This window comes from Castor canadensis, chromosome 13 (assembly GCF_047511655.1).
Source record: "Castor canadensis chromosome 13, mCasCan1.hap1v2, whole genome shotgun sequence".
Lineage (NCBI taxonomy): Eukaryota > Metazoa > Chordata > Mammalia > Rodentia > Castoridae > Castor > Castor canadensis.
In genome coordinates this window covers 101,833,540-101,852,452 of record NC_133398.1, presented here as the reverse complement: position 1 = coordinate 101,852,452, position 18,913 = coordinate 101,833,540, and the positions used below count along the sequence as shown (strand labels likewise).

Genomic DNA, 18,913 nt, shown 5'->3' with positions numbered 1-18,913 from the left:
ACTGCAAAAATATCTCATATATGTTGATTTATATTCTTTTAGATATATACCCAAGAGTGGTATGGTGGGATCATGTGGTAACTCTATTTTTAGTTTCTTTCTTTCTTTCTTTTTAGTGTCTTGAGGAACTGCCATACTGATTTCTATAGTGGTTGGATTAATCTACATTCATACCCACAGTATGTAAGGGTTCCTTTTTCCTCACATCCTTGCCAGCATTTGATTTTTGTTCCCTGTTATTGTTGTTTGTTGACTGTGGAGAGCAGATTATGAAAAGCTTAAGAGAATTGGACATAAGCAAGGCGAGATGCGGCTTAATTGCTTTTACCTGCAGGCCGAGATAGGCACAGCCCCAGCCACAAACAGGGAAAAGCAGAACAGCTGTGTCTCCTAAGTTTGTGTTCACAGAAGCAAGAATGCAGGTTTTTCCTGTTACAATGTCACGCCCCTGCCCGAGAGCCTCTGATCCACCCTGTTTGTGGCTGTTCATAAAAGGCCCGTGAAGGAGGGATTAAGGCTTTTTGCATTTTGCCTTTGGCTTTTGCTTTGGAGGGTTTTTTGGGTTTTGGCTTTTGCTTTGGGCTTTTTGGTGTGGGAAGCTTTTGGAAGGAAAAAGAATTACTGAAGGGAAAAGAATAGCTAAAGAGGGGTTGAAAGAAAGTCTGCACTAAGAACTTTAAAATAGGCCTTAGAAAAACTAATCTATATACAGTCCTTAGAAAGCCAAGCTAAAAGAAAAGCCAAAGAGAATGTGGGACAGTACAAGATAGAGGAACAAGACTTTAAAAGTTATGCATATGCAGTTTTCAGGTGTGGCTGTTCCAAGTCTGAGCACCCAGGCTTTAAGAAAGCTAAAGAGAGATGGGACAGTGACAAGCCTGGGGGCAAAAGACTTTAAGAGCGATTAAACTAAAGATAAGCTAAGAGAAAACATGGGACAGTGCGAGTCTAAGGAAAGAGGTTTTAAAGAAGACTTTAGAAGCAAGGTTTTAAAGAACTGCAAGGAGTAAAGCCTTAAAGAATAGAGAAAAGAAGCAATGAGGGTTGGGCGTCTCCACGCAAAAGACCAACACACCTGACCACCCCACTTTCTATCTGTCTATCCTGTGTCTTTTCTGAATCTCCAGTTGCCCCCAGTTAGGTTCAGTAATTAACAGGTGTGAGAGAGAAAGCTCACTCTAACAAGAGAGGGAGTGAGAAAACAGTGGCCCCTCCACTTGATGATAGCCATTCTGACTGGTAAGATGAAATTTCAGCATTGTTTTGATTTGTATTTCCTTTACGGCTAAGGATGTCAAACATTCCTTCATATATTTACTAGCCATTTGTATTTCTTTTGGGAACCGTTTGTAGAATTCATCTATTAATTGGATTATTTGTTCTTCTGGTGTTTGAGGTTTTTTTTTTTTAATTTATTCTGGATATTCTCTTGTCTGATAAGTAGCTTGGCAAAGATTCTCTCCCACTCAGTGGGTTGTTTCTCGATTCTGGAAATTATTTCCTTTGATATACAGAAACTTTTTAATTTGGTGTAATTCTATGTCAATTCTTGTGCTTATATTCTGAGCTGTTGTAGTCCTATTTAGAAAGTAATTACCTATGCCTATATCCATGTTTTCCTGAGGTAGTTTCAAAGTTCCAGGTCTTACATTTGATTGTTGATCCATTTTAAAATAATTTTTTTGCTCAGGGTGAGTGATAGAGGCCTAACTGTAGTCTCTACAGGTAGGTATCCAGTTTTCTCAACACCATTTGTTAAAGAGACTGTCTTTTCGCCAACATATGTTTTTGGCACCATTATCAAGAATCAGATGTCTGTAGTTTTGTGTGCCTTTTTTCTGGGTCTTCAATTCTATTCCATTGGTCTACATATCTGTTTTAATGCCAGTACCATGCTGTTTTTGTTACTATAGATCTTTAGTAAAATTTGAAGTTAGGTATTGTGATACCTCTTTTTTGGTCAGGATTGCTTTCACTTCCACATGAAGTTTTGGATTTTTTTTTCTATTTCTGTGATGACATCGGGATTTGATGGGAATTGCATTGAATCTATACTCAGCTTTAGATAGCAGAGCCATTTTCACAATATTAAATCTGCCAATCCATAAGCATGTGAGGTCTTTCCATCTTCTAATGTCTTCCGCAAATCCCATCTTCAATGTTTTATAGTTTTTATTGAAGAGGTCTTTCATATCCTTAGTTATGTTTATTCCTAAGTATTTTTTTTTTCCCTGAGGCTTTTGTGAATGGGATACTTTTCCTGATTTCTTTCTCTGGCTGTTTGCTGCTGTTATTTAGAAAAGCTACTAATTTTTGTATTGATTTTGTATCCTGCTAATTTGCCAAACTGTTTATCAGATTTAAGAGTTTGTGGAGTCTTTAGGGTCTTTTAAGTACAGGATCATATCATTTGCAAATCGGGACAATTTGACTTCTTCCCTTCTTATTTGTATCACTTCTATTTCTCTAGCTAGGAATTCCAGCACTATATTTAATAAAAGTGGAAAGAACAGGTACTGCTTTGTTCCTAATATTTTCCCATTTAGTACAATATTGGCTATAGTTTTGTTATATATGGTCTTTATTATATTAAAGTGCATTCCTTCTATTCCTATTTTTACAGATTTTATGAATTTTGTCAAAAGCTATTTGTAGGGTGGTAAGGGAGGGGGTGGGGGCAGGGGGGGAGAAATGACCCAAGCCTTGTATGTACATATGAATAAAAAAAAAGCTATTTGTACATCTACTGAGATGATCGTGATTTTTTTTGTCCTATATTTTGTATTACATTTATTGATCTGCATTTGTTGAACCTTCCTTGCATCCCTAGGATGAAACAAACTTGATCATAGTGTATGATTTTTAATGTGATATTGGATTCAGTTTGCAAGTATTTTGGTCCATAATTTGTGTGTGTGTGTGTGTGTGTGTGTCCTTATCTGACTTGGATATCAGTGTAATACTGGCTTCACAGAATGAGTTTCGAAGAATTCCTTCTTTTTCTATTCGATGGAATAGTTGGAGGAGTTTGCACCTATATGGCTCCTTCTCAAGATTTGGGAAATTTTTTTTATTGAATGTTAGCTTGGACTTCTTACTTCTTCTTCTAACCCTGTAATTCATAGGTTTTGTCTTTTAATAATATCCCAGAAGTCTTGTATGTCCCATTTGTACTTTTTTTCTTTTTCTTTATCTGACTGTTCAAATATCGAGCCCTGATATTGTCTTCAATTTGGTCCAACTCTTCTGGAAGTTTTTATTTGACTTAATGAGCTTTTCATTTTAGAATTTCAGTTTATTCATCCTTAAGATGAAATCATCCTTAAGATTTCTGTACTTTTATTGAATGTCTCTTTCATATCCTGCACTGTCTCCCTTATTTTGTTCAGCTGTTTATCTGTATTCTCTGAGTTTCTTCAGCTATTTATTTGTATCCTTTTTGAAATTCATGTTTTAATAAATGTTTGCTTTAATTTTATTGATTATTCCTACAATCATTCTCAAAGAACTCAAGAGTTCTTTGACAGGGCTTTCTTCATCTTCACTATCTTTAGTGCCTGCTACTGTGGGGTTGTTAACCTTTGAAGCTGTCATATTGCCTTTAAAAAATATTTCTTGTTTCTGCATTGAGATTTGTACATCTGAGGCCAATTTGTTGGCTGCAAGTTTTAATCACTTGTATTTTTTGCAATTGAAGTGCTTACAGTGTTCAGGCAGGATTGTGTAGTGGGAGGGTTGTAGTGAGAACAAATTCAACATGGCTTTACTTCAGTCCTTGAGTGAATTACTCTGTTCATAAAAACTGCCATGTTATGAATATAGTCATGTGCTGCATAATATTTCAGTAAATGACAGACTATATATAGAACAGTGGTCCCATAAGATTACATCATCTATATAATTGATGTCTTGGATTATTCACTTTATTGTGTTTTTGAAATGATGAAAACAGCCAACAGTTTCTCACAAGGTATCACCATTGTTCAGCAACATCTGACTGCTTTATTATGTATGCTTAAAGCTACTCATACACAGCAGTTTCCCCAAATCCATGGGTCCACTCTCTGCAGTTTCAGTTTGCCACAGTCAATTGTTTTCCAAAAACATTAAATGGAAAAATTCCAGGAATGAACAACCATAAGTTTTAAACTGCATGCTGTTCTGAGTAATGTGATGAAATTTCACACTATCCTGCTATTTCTCACCCAGGATATGATCACCCCTTTCTCCAGTGCATCAACACTGTATCCACCAGCACAGTCACAGTCTAAACTATTAGGCTTCATGGTGCTTATGTTCACACAGCTCTCATGTAGCTGCTTAACACTGAAAATGCATACATCATTAACCTCAATTCATCATGTCATGTAGGCCTTATATCATTTTACATGAGAGGGTGAGTATACTATAATATTTTGAGAGACACCAAACTTTTATTATAGACTATAATTACTCTATTTTCATAGCTATAACTGTTAATTTCTTACTGTGCCAAATTTAAAAACTGAACTTTATCATAGGCATGTATATGTGCATAGTAAAAAACAAAGCAAATATAGGGTTTGGTACTAGCCATGGTCTCAGGCATCTATGTGGGGGTATCTTGGAAGGTATAACCCACAATTACAGTACGGCTACTGTATTTCCTGTAAGTCATGTCTGATCACAATGAATTCTGTTTTCCTAAGAATGTCTTTTTTCACTTTCATTTTTGGAGGATTATTTTCCTGAATACAGAATTCTTAGTTTTTAGAGTTTTTCTTTCAGCACTTTAAATACATCTATTAATTGCATTTTGGTCTCTTATTTCTGATGAAACATACTCATTAATTATGTTGTTCACTGAGAGATGATGAATCATTTTTCTCTTGTTGCTTTCAAAATTTTCTGTGGTTACCTTTCTATATTTTGAAGATGATGTGTCTTGTTATAAATCTCCATGTTTACTCTACTTTGTCTGTTAAGCTTTTTGAGTGTGAAGGTTAACATAAAAATAAATTTGGGATGTTTTTGGACATGATTTCTTAAAAAGTAGTTTTCCCCTTCTCCATCCTCAGTTCTTTTTCATGTCCTCCCATCACAAACGTGTTGGCATGCTTAATTCCCCACAGGCTTGTGATGTGCTGTTCATGCAGCCTCAGTGTTTATGCTTCTTCTTTTTCAGTGGGGTATGTGCTTTCGATCAGTTCAGGTTCCCTGTTTCTCTCTCTGTTGGCCCCTTTTAGCCATTTTTCTTTTTAGGTTTTTACTTTTCAAATTCAGAATTTTCACTTGGCTCTTTGAAATAATTTCTTTTGTTGAGATTAGTATCATAGTTTCTTTGATTTCATAAACATGGTTTCCTACAGTTTTAAAAAAAACTTATTTGTAACAGCTGTTTTGAAACCTTTGTCTGCTAAATCTAACATTTGCTAACAATGAGATAGCGTTTATTGATTGTTTTTTTCCAGAGTATGTTTTGAAATTTTTCATTTCTGGTCTGGTGGAATGGCTCAAACAGTAAAGTGTCTACCTAGCAAGCATGGGGCCCTATGTTCAAACCCCAGCAACATAAAAAAAAATCATATATGCAAACAAAAAAATTTCATTTCTTTGAAAACCCTGTAATGTATGAAGCTAACCCATGCTTTATATGTATGATCATTATATGTGTTTTATCATATAAATTTATGTATGAAAACCACTGTGTTCGTGTTTTATATAGTAATGTATCCATCTTTATTATATAATATATAAATACACATGTGTACATACATACTTATGTTATATAACAGATACTGTAAGTTTGATACACTGTCATATGATCATACTACATTGCTTAGGTTATCTAAAGCCCTACTTATTTTTTGCCCGCTTGACTTTTTTCCTAGACTAAAACCTCACACCTCCAATTGTTTCCATTTTCCCTCAAGTCTCCTGTAGTATGCTTTGTGAATGTGGGTTGTGACATTTAGTGCAAAAATACAATTATTTTCTCATTATTTTGAATTGTGTTCTTTAGCATTCCATGCTTAATGTCCATTGGCCTGAATTCTACCATGTCTGATATAAAAATTGCTGCTTCCAATTGTTCCATTTTATTCCCATCTCCCTCTGCCCAGGCACTGAGTTTAGTTGTCTATTGTGGTATATAAAGCAGAGTGAAGTTTTGTTCTGTGAACCAGTTTGAAAAACTCTCTTGGAGTAGACATTAAGTGCATGAACATTTACTGACAACAATTAATATATTCAGTCTCTACTTGTGCTATTTTGTTATATTTTCTGTTTCGATTGTGTTGCATTTTTTTCCCTCTATGTGTTCCTATTTTGCTTTTAAAAAAAGAATTTAGGAAGGACTATTTTGTTCCACTAGTTATATTAATAATCAAAAACTCCTTACAGTATGTCTTTAATCTCCCTTTCTTAACCTTTCAGCATTTCAAAACTCTTTAGTTCTAATTTATGTCCCTTAAACTCTATTAGCTGCATTAACAGGTAAATTTAATTTGCATTGCTTTGCCACTTCCTTCTCCCAGTTATTAGCACACTTTCTGTTTTGTCAGAGTAGGTAACATTGACATACTATTATTCTAACTATTGTCTTTCACTTGAGTCTTATATCTAATTAAATACACTCACAGCTCAACAATCTTTCTAGAGAAATCTCTAGTTGTCTTTTGATGAGTTGCTGACTCAGTCAATTTCTCAGAAAGGCTCATTACTACAATATTGAACCCTAAGTTTGAATTTTTTTTTTTTGTAACTTTGTTAGTCTTTGTTACTTCAAAGACAGTTTTATGACTATAAAATCCTTAATTGCCATTTCTTTTTCTTTGAAACTCTGGAATATGTTTTTTTTTTTTTTGCATGCTGCTGAGATTGCTTAAGCCTTTACATAACATAAAGATGCCTTCATGCTTAAGCTTCCAAGATCATTCTCTTTGCCAATGAGTAAGGTATGGGAGCTGCAGTATGTTCTACAGTGTAATTACTCATAGTATAGATGTGGGTAGTGGATGCTTTTATCTGGTATCATAAGAATGGTGTGAGATACCCACATATGGCCAAATTAATACTTACACATCTGTCTTCTAGGATCAAGGTTTTGTGTCCATTAGGAAACTAGGAAAGATGGTGTCCGGCTCATAAATCAGATTTGTCTTAATTCATAGATTTTTAAGTAGCACCTTTTCTACCCAATTATAGCATCTCTAGTTTTGGAATACATTTTACAACTGGTGGCATATGACAGAAAGCAGAGCTATTTCCTTTTTATAGAATATAAAATGAGCACACAAGCTAAAATTAGTGGAGTTCAGAATTTTATGAAATATTGATATTTTTCTGTACCAACCTACATCAGTCTCACTTTTTCTGAGTTAGAATCTATCTGTAGATGATAAAAAGAAAGTTGTGCTGTTCCTTTCTCTCCTATGAGCAAATGTGTAAGTGGAAAAGGGTTCCAAATGGTTTTCATGCTAGTCATTCCAAGCAACTGCCTTTTAAAATTCAGAATCATTGACAGAGTACTTTGGAGTCCTCTCACTCTCTGTAAGAGAAATTTGTAACTTGCTTCAGATTTGGTCTTCTTTTTGGGAGTCAGGGGCAGAACTGGGGCTTAAACTCAGGGCTTCATGCTTGTTAGGCAGACACTCTACTGCTTAAGCCACATCTTCAGTCTCCTGCTTCAGATTTGAGATGACTTCCTTTTCCAGCGTCTTGCCTCAATTTGACCAAATTGTATTGTTTCTAGCAGATGTATTTTTTTGGGGGGGAAGGTAATATTACTTGATTGTTGGACATTCTATAGTTTTAATATGTACTGAGAGAGAGACAGTATTTTTAGTTCTTTTTGTTTAAAATGATGGTGGTGTTCCAAGGATTAAAGTTTCTAGCAGATACATTTTTTTGGGGGAAGGTAATATTACTCTATTGTGGACATTTTACAGTTTTAATATGTATAGAGAGAGACATTGTTTTTAGTTCTTTTTGTTTAAAATGATGGTGGTGTTTCAAGGATTAAAGATAACCAATGTGTATTGCTCCACCTATCCCAAAAACTTCCAATCATTTTTTAAAAAGTAGCAAGAAACATCAAGATGTAATTTTGACTTAAAAAGATTTATAAAAGTAGCCAAAATGTTATTCTTATCTGTTTTTAGTGATTCTGGTGGTTTTGTAGTCCAATGTAAACAATGCTTAAATCACTAGGAAACCAGGAAATTTCAGGTGTTATACATTCTTTGGTTGAATATGAAGGAAGAGACTAAGAAATTATTTTCTAAAGCAAAGCAAAGCAAAGCAAAACAAAACAAAACAAAACTATACATGTAAAAAGAATACTGCCCTGGGTTTGCAAAAAGGTTAAAATTAAGACTATTCTGTTGAGTACATTATACATGCAAATAGACGAAGCATCAGGAATGTAGATTTATTTCATTAAAGAGAAAAACAAAACAGACTCACCCCCTAGACAGTACTGTATCCTTTAAAGCAGCAGCAATCACAAGGCACATATGTACGAAATACCTCAAGCAAAATAGAAACTTAACATTAAAAAATTATTGTGTCATTTAAAAAGACATTGAAAACCATTTGTCAATATGAACATAGATTATAAAATGACATTTTTGTTTTACAATTTTATTCCTTTATCTTATTTAATAAAACAAAGAATGGTGTTGTTAATTTATGTGCTATCTTGTACAGCATATCACAAACCTTTATACTACTTAATTTGGCTTATTAAAGAACAAACAGCTGAAATACAGCTTAAAAATTACTTTTAGTGCTTTCAAGTCTTTCTTAGATATATGGAATTTGTAAAATGAAAAGAAAAAAGTTCTCATGTTTCTTAGCTTAGAAAAAGCGTGCATTTGAAATATTCAAAAATACCAAGGACATGATTTATATTTTGGGATCAATACAATAACCCTTTTTCTAAACATATTAGAAGTTAACCCATAATAAACCTAAGGCCAGTTACATTAAAATAAAAGGTGTTTGGTTGAAATTATTACTCACTTAGGAAGTATTTGCTGGTTAGGGATGCTCAGATTAGAAATGATAAAACATCAATATCCATGTACATACAATTCTAGGATTCAAATACATTATAATGAAATTTATAATAATCACACGAAAAGTGTCCCTTTGCAGATTAGCCACCATTTAGCTTTATATAATGAATTAGACCTTTGACAGTAAATTCTGTTTCACATATGAAGTGTTCCTCTTAGCCTTAATTAAGTTGCAGTCATTTTTCTATGAAACATTAAGGAGTGCTTACAGAATTGTTCTATAGAAGGGAGAGAAGAGAAACTGAAGTGCCAATTTTAAACAACAAAAAAGAATATAAAACACTAGCGTAATAAAATATTTAAGTAGCACATTTAAATACTAGATATATGCTATCAATAGTCTTTCTCTTTAAAAATATAAGTTCCTGGGCTTTTAGATGTGTTTTCTTTTTAAAAAATAACCAGCATCCATCCTTTTCATAGTCACACATTTGTTCACATCCATACCATTTGGTAGCAAACATCAAATATCCGAGTTCTCTTTAGGTCACTGCCTGGCCAGCAAGAAGCCTGAGTTCTGTCTGTGTGTGCCTTGGCAGGAGCCACTGAACACGGGGTCCAGTCTATAGCAGGACAGCTTGGGCCACCGCCTTGATGGTAGATGCTGCTTTCTGTAGTTCTTCCTCTGTTTGTTCCACTGTGACCACAACCCTGATGCTGAGAAATAATAAAGAACATCAAAAATCATCAAGTGAGAGTCTACAACAAGCGTCAGCTATCTATGGCCTATGAGCCAACTCTAGTTACCAAAAGTTTTTGCAAATAAAGTTATACAGGAATTTGATTTATCTTTACTTTTCTTCCTCTCTACAGCTATTTTCTCACTGCCATGGCAGAGATGAGCAGCTGGCCTGCAAACCTATTCACTATTACTATTCACTGCTGCCATGGCAGTAGCTTTGCTTCATAGCCTATACCATTTTTGTGTATCAGAGTGCCCTGCTGGGGGGCTCTGCTCCCCAGGCCAGGAAGTCATGTCTGCTCAACTCACTACTCCGAACGGTACCACCACAAAGCAGCAGTGTGACATTTTTCTAATCAATGAGAGTTTGGTTGCTCCTATTTACAATTCAATAAGTAATGTGAACATCCTATAATACTTTGAGACAAGGAAGAAAATTTCAAGTTCTTAGAAAATTAAAGAAATATAAGCTTGATGAGACAGCTCTATCTCCTTCACTTTCCTTTACAAACATCTGCTACATTCATTGGGCATTTATGAATAGAGCTGTACTGTGTTGGGCATGGAGCCTCGGGGGTACAAACCAAGCCTGGCTCATGTCCTCCTGAATCTGTGTTCTAATAACACATCAATGCAGGATCACACAGTGGAGGGGTGCTGTTAATAGTGAGGGAAGTGATCTTCCCAAACCCCAATCTGGCATTCTGCACCTGCAGAGCACTCACACTCTCCAGCGGGGTTTCCCATATCACCTGGCCCACCTGTAGCTTATGCTCTGGGCTTGAAGATGTAGCTGGTGGTCATGATGCCCACCAAATGCCTGATGAATAGGAAAACACTACACGAGAGGATCACATATATGCCGACAGTGTGATTAACAAGCCTGACTTAGTAAACCTTACAGCTAGGTCTCACCTACTTTAATTGTGCTCTAAATACTTAAGTTCAATTACAACTGGGAAAAATCATCTCATACAAAGCCTATTTTGTATCTCATGTACCTTATTAAATCCTGAACTGCAAGATGAAACACAGAATGGATGTATGAGTGTCTTTCACATCATGGTGAAGTTGCAAACCTTAAGTTGAACAAGTAGAAGCCTTAGCATTATCTAAGGGAGGGATGGAACAGGGGCAGAAGAAGGGCTATGCCTTTTTCTGTGAATTTGACCCAGGGCCATGGCATGGATGTCTACTTCCTTTGTAGGTGCTCTCAGGACAGAATCCAGTCTCCTTTATCATCTTTAACTGTCATTGTGTTTACTGACTCTAGATCTTTCTGCCTTTACTCTACTTTTCCATAGGTATCTTGATGGTTGATGAATGAAGTACCCACGCACTCTGGCCAGTAGAGATGGCAAGAAGATCACAACCCAGATTGCATCCCTTCCCTGCAGGACTGTCCTCATGGCAGAAACTGGGGGTATAGCACATGTGCTCTTGGGATGTGGCAGATTATTAGCTGATTGGAACCTGTGTGCCCAGTTTATTCTTGGGATGTTGAACATTTCTTTGAAATTTAACTGGGAGAACACTCAGTCTAAGAACAGAACACAGGTGATGTGTTATATGTTTGAATGACAGATATTCTTCCTTATACTGTAATAGTCTTTCAAAACATTTCAAAACATAATATATGTCACAGAGTTTAAGAAGGTAGGGAAGAAAGTGAGGCCATACTTTGATGTCCACCAACCTTGGAGGAGGGAGGCATTTCTCTTCCTTCTCCAAGTAGCGAGCCTGAGTCAGTGCAATACTTTTGTTCATGCACTGTGGGCCAAAAACAAGGAATATGTTAGCACCCCTGTCTTCATACCCTGGGAATTAAAACAGGAAGGAACACTGAAAATCCTCAACAGTAACTGTAATTCACTTTTCTGATTAAAATTTCTAGGAGACAAATCTAAAATCCAACATAATTGTGGACAGCACACTAACTCTCTAGACCATCCTGCTATGGTGGGTGTGTGTGGGCTCTGGTGTCTGGGACAGTTATCTTGAGCCTGTCAAGAACACTTAGAAAGGTGGCTTGTGCTTTTACAAGGCTGCATTTCTAATTTTACAAAATACTTTTAGTTTGAACTTATACAGCCACAGGTGGCTAGTGGCTACCATTTTAGATAAAGCAGAGTTAGAATACAGGGAAGTAGTAAGAGCAAAGCCCTGTGGACTGACCAAGAGCTGGACTTTAGAAAAACATTAGCAGGACTATATCCTATAAGAACCACTGTACTTCAAGTGTGGGCAGTAGCAATAATCTCAATGGTTTCCATGTGGGCAAGGTGCTCCCAGGCACTAAAGTGTCTTATGTTAACAAAACATCTGCATAGTTTACCCTGCATTACCCACCTGCCGACATTCTTTTTAAAAAACATTCTCTACTTAAAGCAAGCTTAAAAACTAGAGCAAGGTAACAGGTCATTGGGGTTTCCATTTGGGGTGATAAGTTTTGGAATTACACAGTAATCCTTGCTTGACCTTGTTGAAAACACTAAAAGCCACAGAATAGTATACTTACAAAAGGATGACTTTTACAATATGTGAATTACATGTATGTGTGTGGGTGTGTGGTGTGTACCTATGTGTATGTATATATACAATCAACAGAGCAAGGTGTCGGATACAGAACAATTACTACTAATTCTGGCAGTAAAAGTATCTGCTTAAAGAGGGACTGGGTTATGAGAAAACAGATAGGAAACCACACAGGTGACATGGACGCCTCTCACTGACTCCAGTTTCAGAAATGTACTTGAAAGCATGTTAAGACTCCAGAAAACATCTGATCTAGCTTTGTGTCTGGTCCAGGTAAGAGACATTACAAACTAGAGCTGTTTGTGAAATGTCCTGTCAAGCAACTCAACATAAACTTAGCAAAGCTCTCAGTTCTACAAAGCATAAGAATTGCTACATCATGATTCTTTTCTCTCTATAAGTACAGAAAAGAAAAACAGAGGTGTGGGACCAAAGACTGTGACAATTTTTTTAAGAGGGAGGCTGTGACTGTGCAAAGAAGCACTAAGATCTTTCTTTTTGTTTTCTTCCTTATGAATGAAGTTTCCAGATAGTACTTTGTTCTGTGTCCTGGACAGCTCTCTCCTAACTCAACTAAGACAGACAGTGTTAAAAGGGGTCCTGCAGGTCAGCATTTGGGGCCTGTGAGCTGTCCATGGGCTTTTGTCTTGTTTTTCATAATCTGTGTGACCATGGATTGTTCATGTAAAATCATTTAATACACACAATACTTATCTTTCTTTGGAACAAAGTAGTTTAATGTTACTACATAATAAAAGAGAACAGAGGGGGACTTAGTATGCAGTAAATACAATGGCTTCTAAAGAAAATTAACGTCCCTCCACATAAGCCTGTGGGGACCACTGTCCTAAGGCAGGTTGAGGGGAGTCTGAGGGCAAACAAAGGGTCCCCTACACTGACTCCAACATGCAGCTTACAAGGGCCCACTCTGTGGCCCTACCAACAAGGGCAAGTCTGCTAAAAATACATACTCACTTGCCACACAGCAGTGATACAATGAACTGGAGCTGTGCTGCTTTGTCCATTTAGTTTGTATTGAGTTTATAGATTTGTTTTGATTTTACCTTTGTCTAAGATCTCTAATCATAAATGTATTTTTGTGTCTGTACACATTTAAGCATTATCATGATAAAAATACTGAGGTAGTAAAGAGGGAGTGGGATATTGGTTCCCTTTAAGGAGGTCTGTCTTTTCTTAGGCCTGCAGAGCTATGCCCCAGGGCACCTGTGACATGTTCTCACCCTCATCCAGCAAGGCTGTCATTCTAGCTTGATTATTCATACTCTGACATGGATCTTTATTAAGGAAGCTCAAATTCTGGGTTCTTTAAATTTTTGTTTTCAATACAGCTGACCCCAGAAGACTACATACTGTGTGTACTCCCATACAGATCCATTACTGCAGATTATATGGTTCAAATATTGTAGGATGGAGGATGGCTAAGGCAGGTGGTACAGCCAGAGGTGGCCTTCACAACCCAGTCTGCATACTGAGCAGCCATGCGACCTACAAGTGCCATATGTGTGGAGGGGCCTGCCTTAGAAAAGTTGCACAACATGTAGCAGACATCATTACCCCAAGGCACCTGGCGGCACTGTCTCAGGGTAGCAGGTCAAAGCAGAATGAAGCCCATTTCATTCTCAAACACATATGCAGGTGTATGGCAGCTTTAACCAAAAGGCAGTGTGGTTCCAGGCGCACATATCCACAGAGATGCATTCCACTAGGTTTGGAAGAGCCAGAGGAAAGGAAGGGAGGCCTCAGAAAGGCAGCACTTTTGAGAGGACTGACAAACAGCTTCTCCAGTGATCTGTTGCCAATTCAACAATTACATAGTAATGACTTTCAAATGGCAAAGAAATTTATATACATCTCCCAAATTAGGCATATTATAGAAGTATTCCTTCCTGTAGCACTTCAGGAGTATTGTGGTTTCAGATAAGTTAATGGCTATCTATGTGCTATGTTGGGGGTTTCCCTCATGTTAGAGCTCTTCAGGAGTAGACGTGAGTTGCACTCAAATTGCCTCCCCTAACTGCAAGTCTGAGAGCTCAGCTCTGCAAATGATGAACAAGTGAGAGAAGTCAAGTACATTTAAATACAAAGCAGGATCTTCCGTGAAAGCTAAATTGACCCACTGAGCGAGAAGGCCTGTGGCCTAACACTAAAGACACACTTTGAACTCAGCAGGACTGGATGGAAAGGCTCAGGGGCATTAGGACAATCCCACTCATGAGTGGGGTGACCAGGAACTTTTATTGTACCCCATTTCTCAGGGCAAAAATATCTTTCTGAAAATGACAAAAATTGTTATTAGGGGTGAGGGAGGGAGGGGCATGGGAAGTTCACTTGGTAGTGATACCTACCTGGTTTACAATCTCCTGAAGTAGGTTCATATCCTTTTCCCGAGACCCACTGCTCTCTTCTAGCTGAAGGTGGAATGCTGGGGAAAGTGACTCCCCCACCACTTTTAATCCAGAGATGCTGAAGAAGCAAACACATGTATACTCATGGAACCCTTCCAGGCTCAAAGCATCACACACAGAAGTAATTTTAAAGGACTACATTGTTCAGACTGTTTGAACAGCATAGAATTAGACCATGACTTTGATTGAAGCACCATATATTGTAATTCCAATTCCTGCAAAGTGAGATAAATTATTTGCTCTGGTCAGTGCCTCCCAGTCCAGGAAAATGCCTGTAGAACTGCTTCTGTGAGCACATGATCATTAGGAAGGGCCCCTGCTCTCAGACATACTATGGCCTCTTTTCTCCAGCCTTCCACTGGAGGTCTGGATGCCCTTGCTCCATGCTCTGCGTAGTACCTCCTCACAGGTCCCCTCAGCCCTAGGGCTTGACCCCACCATATCCTCACCTCAACTGCTAGGCTTTCTTGTTCCCACTAGCACTATAAATGTCAGGGTCCAGCTTCAGTATTGCCTCCCTGTGAAGGAATATCCCTCATCATCCACTTTAGGGACAGGTCCATTCCATTACTGCTTATTATTTATCACATTTGATTCCTGCATGGTCTACTTACTATGATTTACAATGTTAGGATTCCTTGCTTATTATGCAAGTCTTTAGTATCTACTTTGTCTCTCATATATTATAGAAATAATTTGAAATTAATATTATATTTTAAGTACCTGCAATACATTTAGATTGAAAACTTTCCTTATTTACGTGAATTGTTTTACATTTTACTTGGATTAAGATTTCCTTCCCAGAATTAACAGCACAAAAACCTGTGGCTTCTAAGGGAAGAAGGCAGATTTCTTTAGGAGTAAAATCCTGTATTTAAAAATGATTATTACAAATGTCATTAGAACTCTATGCCATATTATTTCATCAGGCTCAATTAAAGTCCATTTTATCCTGTCATAAAAAAATACTACTTGGTTTTTGGTCTATCTTATAGGACACAAGTGATGATTCCTGTCTATTTGAAATTAGGCTAAACACTTTAGATTGCTTTCATTTAGTTCATTTTACTTAGAAAGGTTTGCTTTTCCCTGAGAATGAAATAAAGCATGAGGTAGCACATTTAGATTTTTCCAATTTAGGACTCAACAAGTTTTTACAGAATGATTACTGCTACGGTTTGAGTAAATGTCCCCAAAAGGTCCATGTGTTAAGGGCTTGATCCCCAGAGGTCACTACTGGGAGGTGCTGTGGACCTTCAAAAGGTAGAGCCTTGTCAGAGGTCTTGAGGTCATTGGGGGCAGGCCCCTAAAAGGGATTGTGGGACCCTGATTCCTTCTTCTTCCTCTGTTTCCCTGGCCCATGAGGTACGTGGTTTGCTCTGCCATGCACTACCACCTTGCCAAAGCCCCCAAAAATGTGGCCACTTGATCATGAACTGCAACCTTCAAAGCCGTGAGCCTAAATAAACCTTTTCTCTTTATCGGTTTTGCCTCAGGAATTTTACTATAGTGATGGAAGCTTATAATACATCAACCATATGCCATGAATATTGTGAGGTGCTGGAAGCTAATCTTATCGGGCTTTCTAACCTCCCTTAAACACCCCTGACCACCCTTAATTTGTGTCTCCTTTTTTTAAATGTAATACACCATGCTCAGGCCTTTCCATGATGTGATGGAATATTAGATTTTAGGGCATCTGGAATGTGCAAAATTAGTTCTTTTACTGATGCAGAAACTAAGCAATATACCTTAAAAATCTATTTCCTATGTGATTTTTGAATAGGTACACCAAACTATCAATTTTCTTCATGTTTTCTCAGAGGACAACTTAAAAAATCATTTTCAAATAGCATTTCATATAAACTGAATGGCATGTTTTCTTCTTTTCCTCAATTATATAAGGCACCAGAAGCCTAAATTCTAGCTTGTGCTTTGATCAAATGGGCTCAGCACATGTGGTGGGTGGGATAGGCTGGTGGGAGAAGGGATGAAACAAAATACCCTATCTCTTATGCTAGATACTAAATGTCACATGAGCTTAACTAAAATCAAATGGACACAGAATTGAAGCTCAAGTTTATAAACTTAGAAGCTGTGTTTCAGAGCCTATCATATACTTTTTAAAGGAAGCATCCAGCAAGCATATTACTTTATGCAGATGGGTAAATATCAAGCCTGGATTAGGTCTCATGTTCAGAGCAACCAACATGGCAGCCAAAGCTTCCACTGTATGCTTTCAGTCTAGGAAGAGAGCCAGACACCAATCACCATCTCCACTATTATGGGAGGGCATCTTCAAGCTTCTGACAGAAAAGCAAATAGCATAAGCTGTTTACTTCCTTCACAAACTCATTCTCAGAGATGAAAGAACTGAACCACTGATTAGAGAAAGGTAAGGGGAAATAAAAGCACCTCTTAGATTAAACGTTGAAGATAATGCCTCTGAAAATGTTTACCTTTAATGTATTTACTGGGGAAAAATAGTATCAGTAAACTAAATGTAAGAAGTGAAAAAGGAGTAAGCACACAATGCAATGAAATAAGACTGTATAAAAATAAAAGAAGAAATTAATGAAAGAAAACCAACTGCAAAAAAAGCCACACAAAACCAAAGAAAAAATGTCCTAGAGAAAGTTCTGGGAAGATTATCTTAAAAATGGAAGGACAGAAACACAAAATAAAAAGAACAAATAATATCATAGGAGAGAGATAATCACAAACTAAACTCAATCCTAGCAGTCCTAGGCCTAAAGATTATTAAAGGGGGTTAGGAGCAACATTAAAAACAAATAAATTAGGCCTTGTCTTACTCAGTGGTTCCAAGAAGCAAAAAGTAGAAAATGCCCAAATCATGTGCTAAAGCTACCATAACACTTATTTCTATGTTGCTTAAAGTAGATATAACAAAAGATTGTAGGCCTATTTAAATTACAAATAGATATAAAATTTCTAATTCAAATATTATCCAGGTGCTGGTGGCTCACCCCTATAATCCCAGCTACTTGGGAGGCTGCAATCGGGAGGATTGTCAGCCTGTATAAATAGTTCACGAGATCCCATCCAAAATAACCAGAGCAAAATGGACTACAGGTATGACTCAAGAGGTAGAGCATCTGCTTTGCAAGCAAAGCCGAGTTCAAACCCCAGTCACACAAAATGAGACAAAAACAAAAATAAAAACATAGTGTAACAGAGCAGGTGCTTTCTCAGGAATGCAAGGATAGTTTAACATTGGAAAATATATATCAATATAATTCAGTCATAAGACAAATGTATGATTTATCTTAATAAATAAGAAAATATGTGATAAAGTTTAACATTTATGACTTTAAAAAGTCTCTACATCTAGGAATAATGTGCTAAAGGCCACCATCACAAACCTGTAGTTTGATGTCTTATATCTAAGGAAGAAACACTTCTATAGTGGGAATAAGAGAAGGATGTTTGCTATTACTTCCATTGCTCAACACTGTATTAGAGACCCAGACCAATGCAACAAAAGAAAAAGAACTGGGAAAGAAAGACAGAAATCCATTATTGCAAATAATGGGATTTCTACACATATTATAACAGAATATAATTAAAAAAAGAGCTTAAATACTACCACACATAAGATTAGTTTAAAGAAAACAACATCTCACAAACAGCAATAATCAAGTAGAAAATATAAAACACAATCCTAATAATAGCAAGAGAAATCTATAGGCCATCTAGAAATTTCCTTTAAACTTTCGATAAGGTACAAGGGCCTTGGTGGGGGGAGGAAGCAATTTTTAAAATTCCATTAAAGAACACAAAGGAAGATTCATATGAATAGAGACATGTTCGCACATGACAATTCTCTCCAGATTAATCAGAAATTTAGTGCAATTCTAATTAAAATTCTAGCAATAATTATGGAGGAACTTGTAGTTCAAAATTTATTAGTAATAAAAGCAGAGTCTGAGAACTGAGCAAATAAATCAATGAAATGGAAGAGATGGTTCAAAAACAGACCTTTGCAAAAATGGGAGACTGCTGTATGATGGACACAGCCTTACTTACCAGTAGAAAAACTGATGTGCTACTTGGAAATTATTTAGAAACTGTCCTGAGTCATCTTCTCTTGACCCCAGTTTCTTCTTCTAGAACCATTCCATTTCTTTGGTCATTCCTCTTTACAGAAAGCACCTCAAAATACTTAAGTTGAATCCAATTCTTCTCTTCCC

The 18,913-nt window shown here is 36.9% G+C and overlaps 1 protein-coding gene across 2 annotated transcripts in view; it reads right to left on the bottom strand.

Annotated features, from left to right (window-relative positions):
- Positions 1-8,396: 8,396 nt before the first annotated feature.
- Positions 8,397-18,913, bottom strand: part of Sptlc1 (serine palmitoyltransferase long chain base subunit 1) — a 52,728-nt gene continuing 42,211 nt past the window's right edge. Inside the window, exons 13-15 of one of the 2 annotated variants that reach the window (XM_074052352.1) lie at positions 14,643-14,760; positions 11,438-11,511; positions 8,397-9,716 (exon numbers count right to left, since the gene is read on the bottom strand). In XM_074052352.1, coding sequence (XP_073908453.1) covers positions 9,623-9,716; positions 11,438-11,511; positions 14,643-14,760 — 286 coding nt within the window. In that variant the 3' untranslated portion in view covers positions 8,397-9,622. The remainder of the gene's footprint in view (positions 9,717-11,437; positions 11,512-14,642; positions 14,761-18,913) is intronic. The other variant, XM_074052353.1, reaches the window with a different exon arrangement.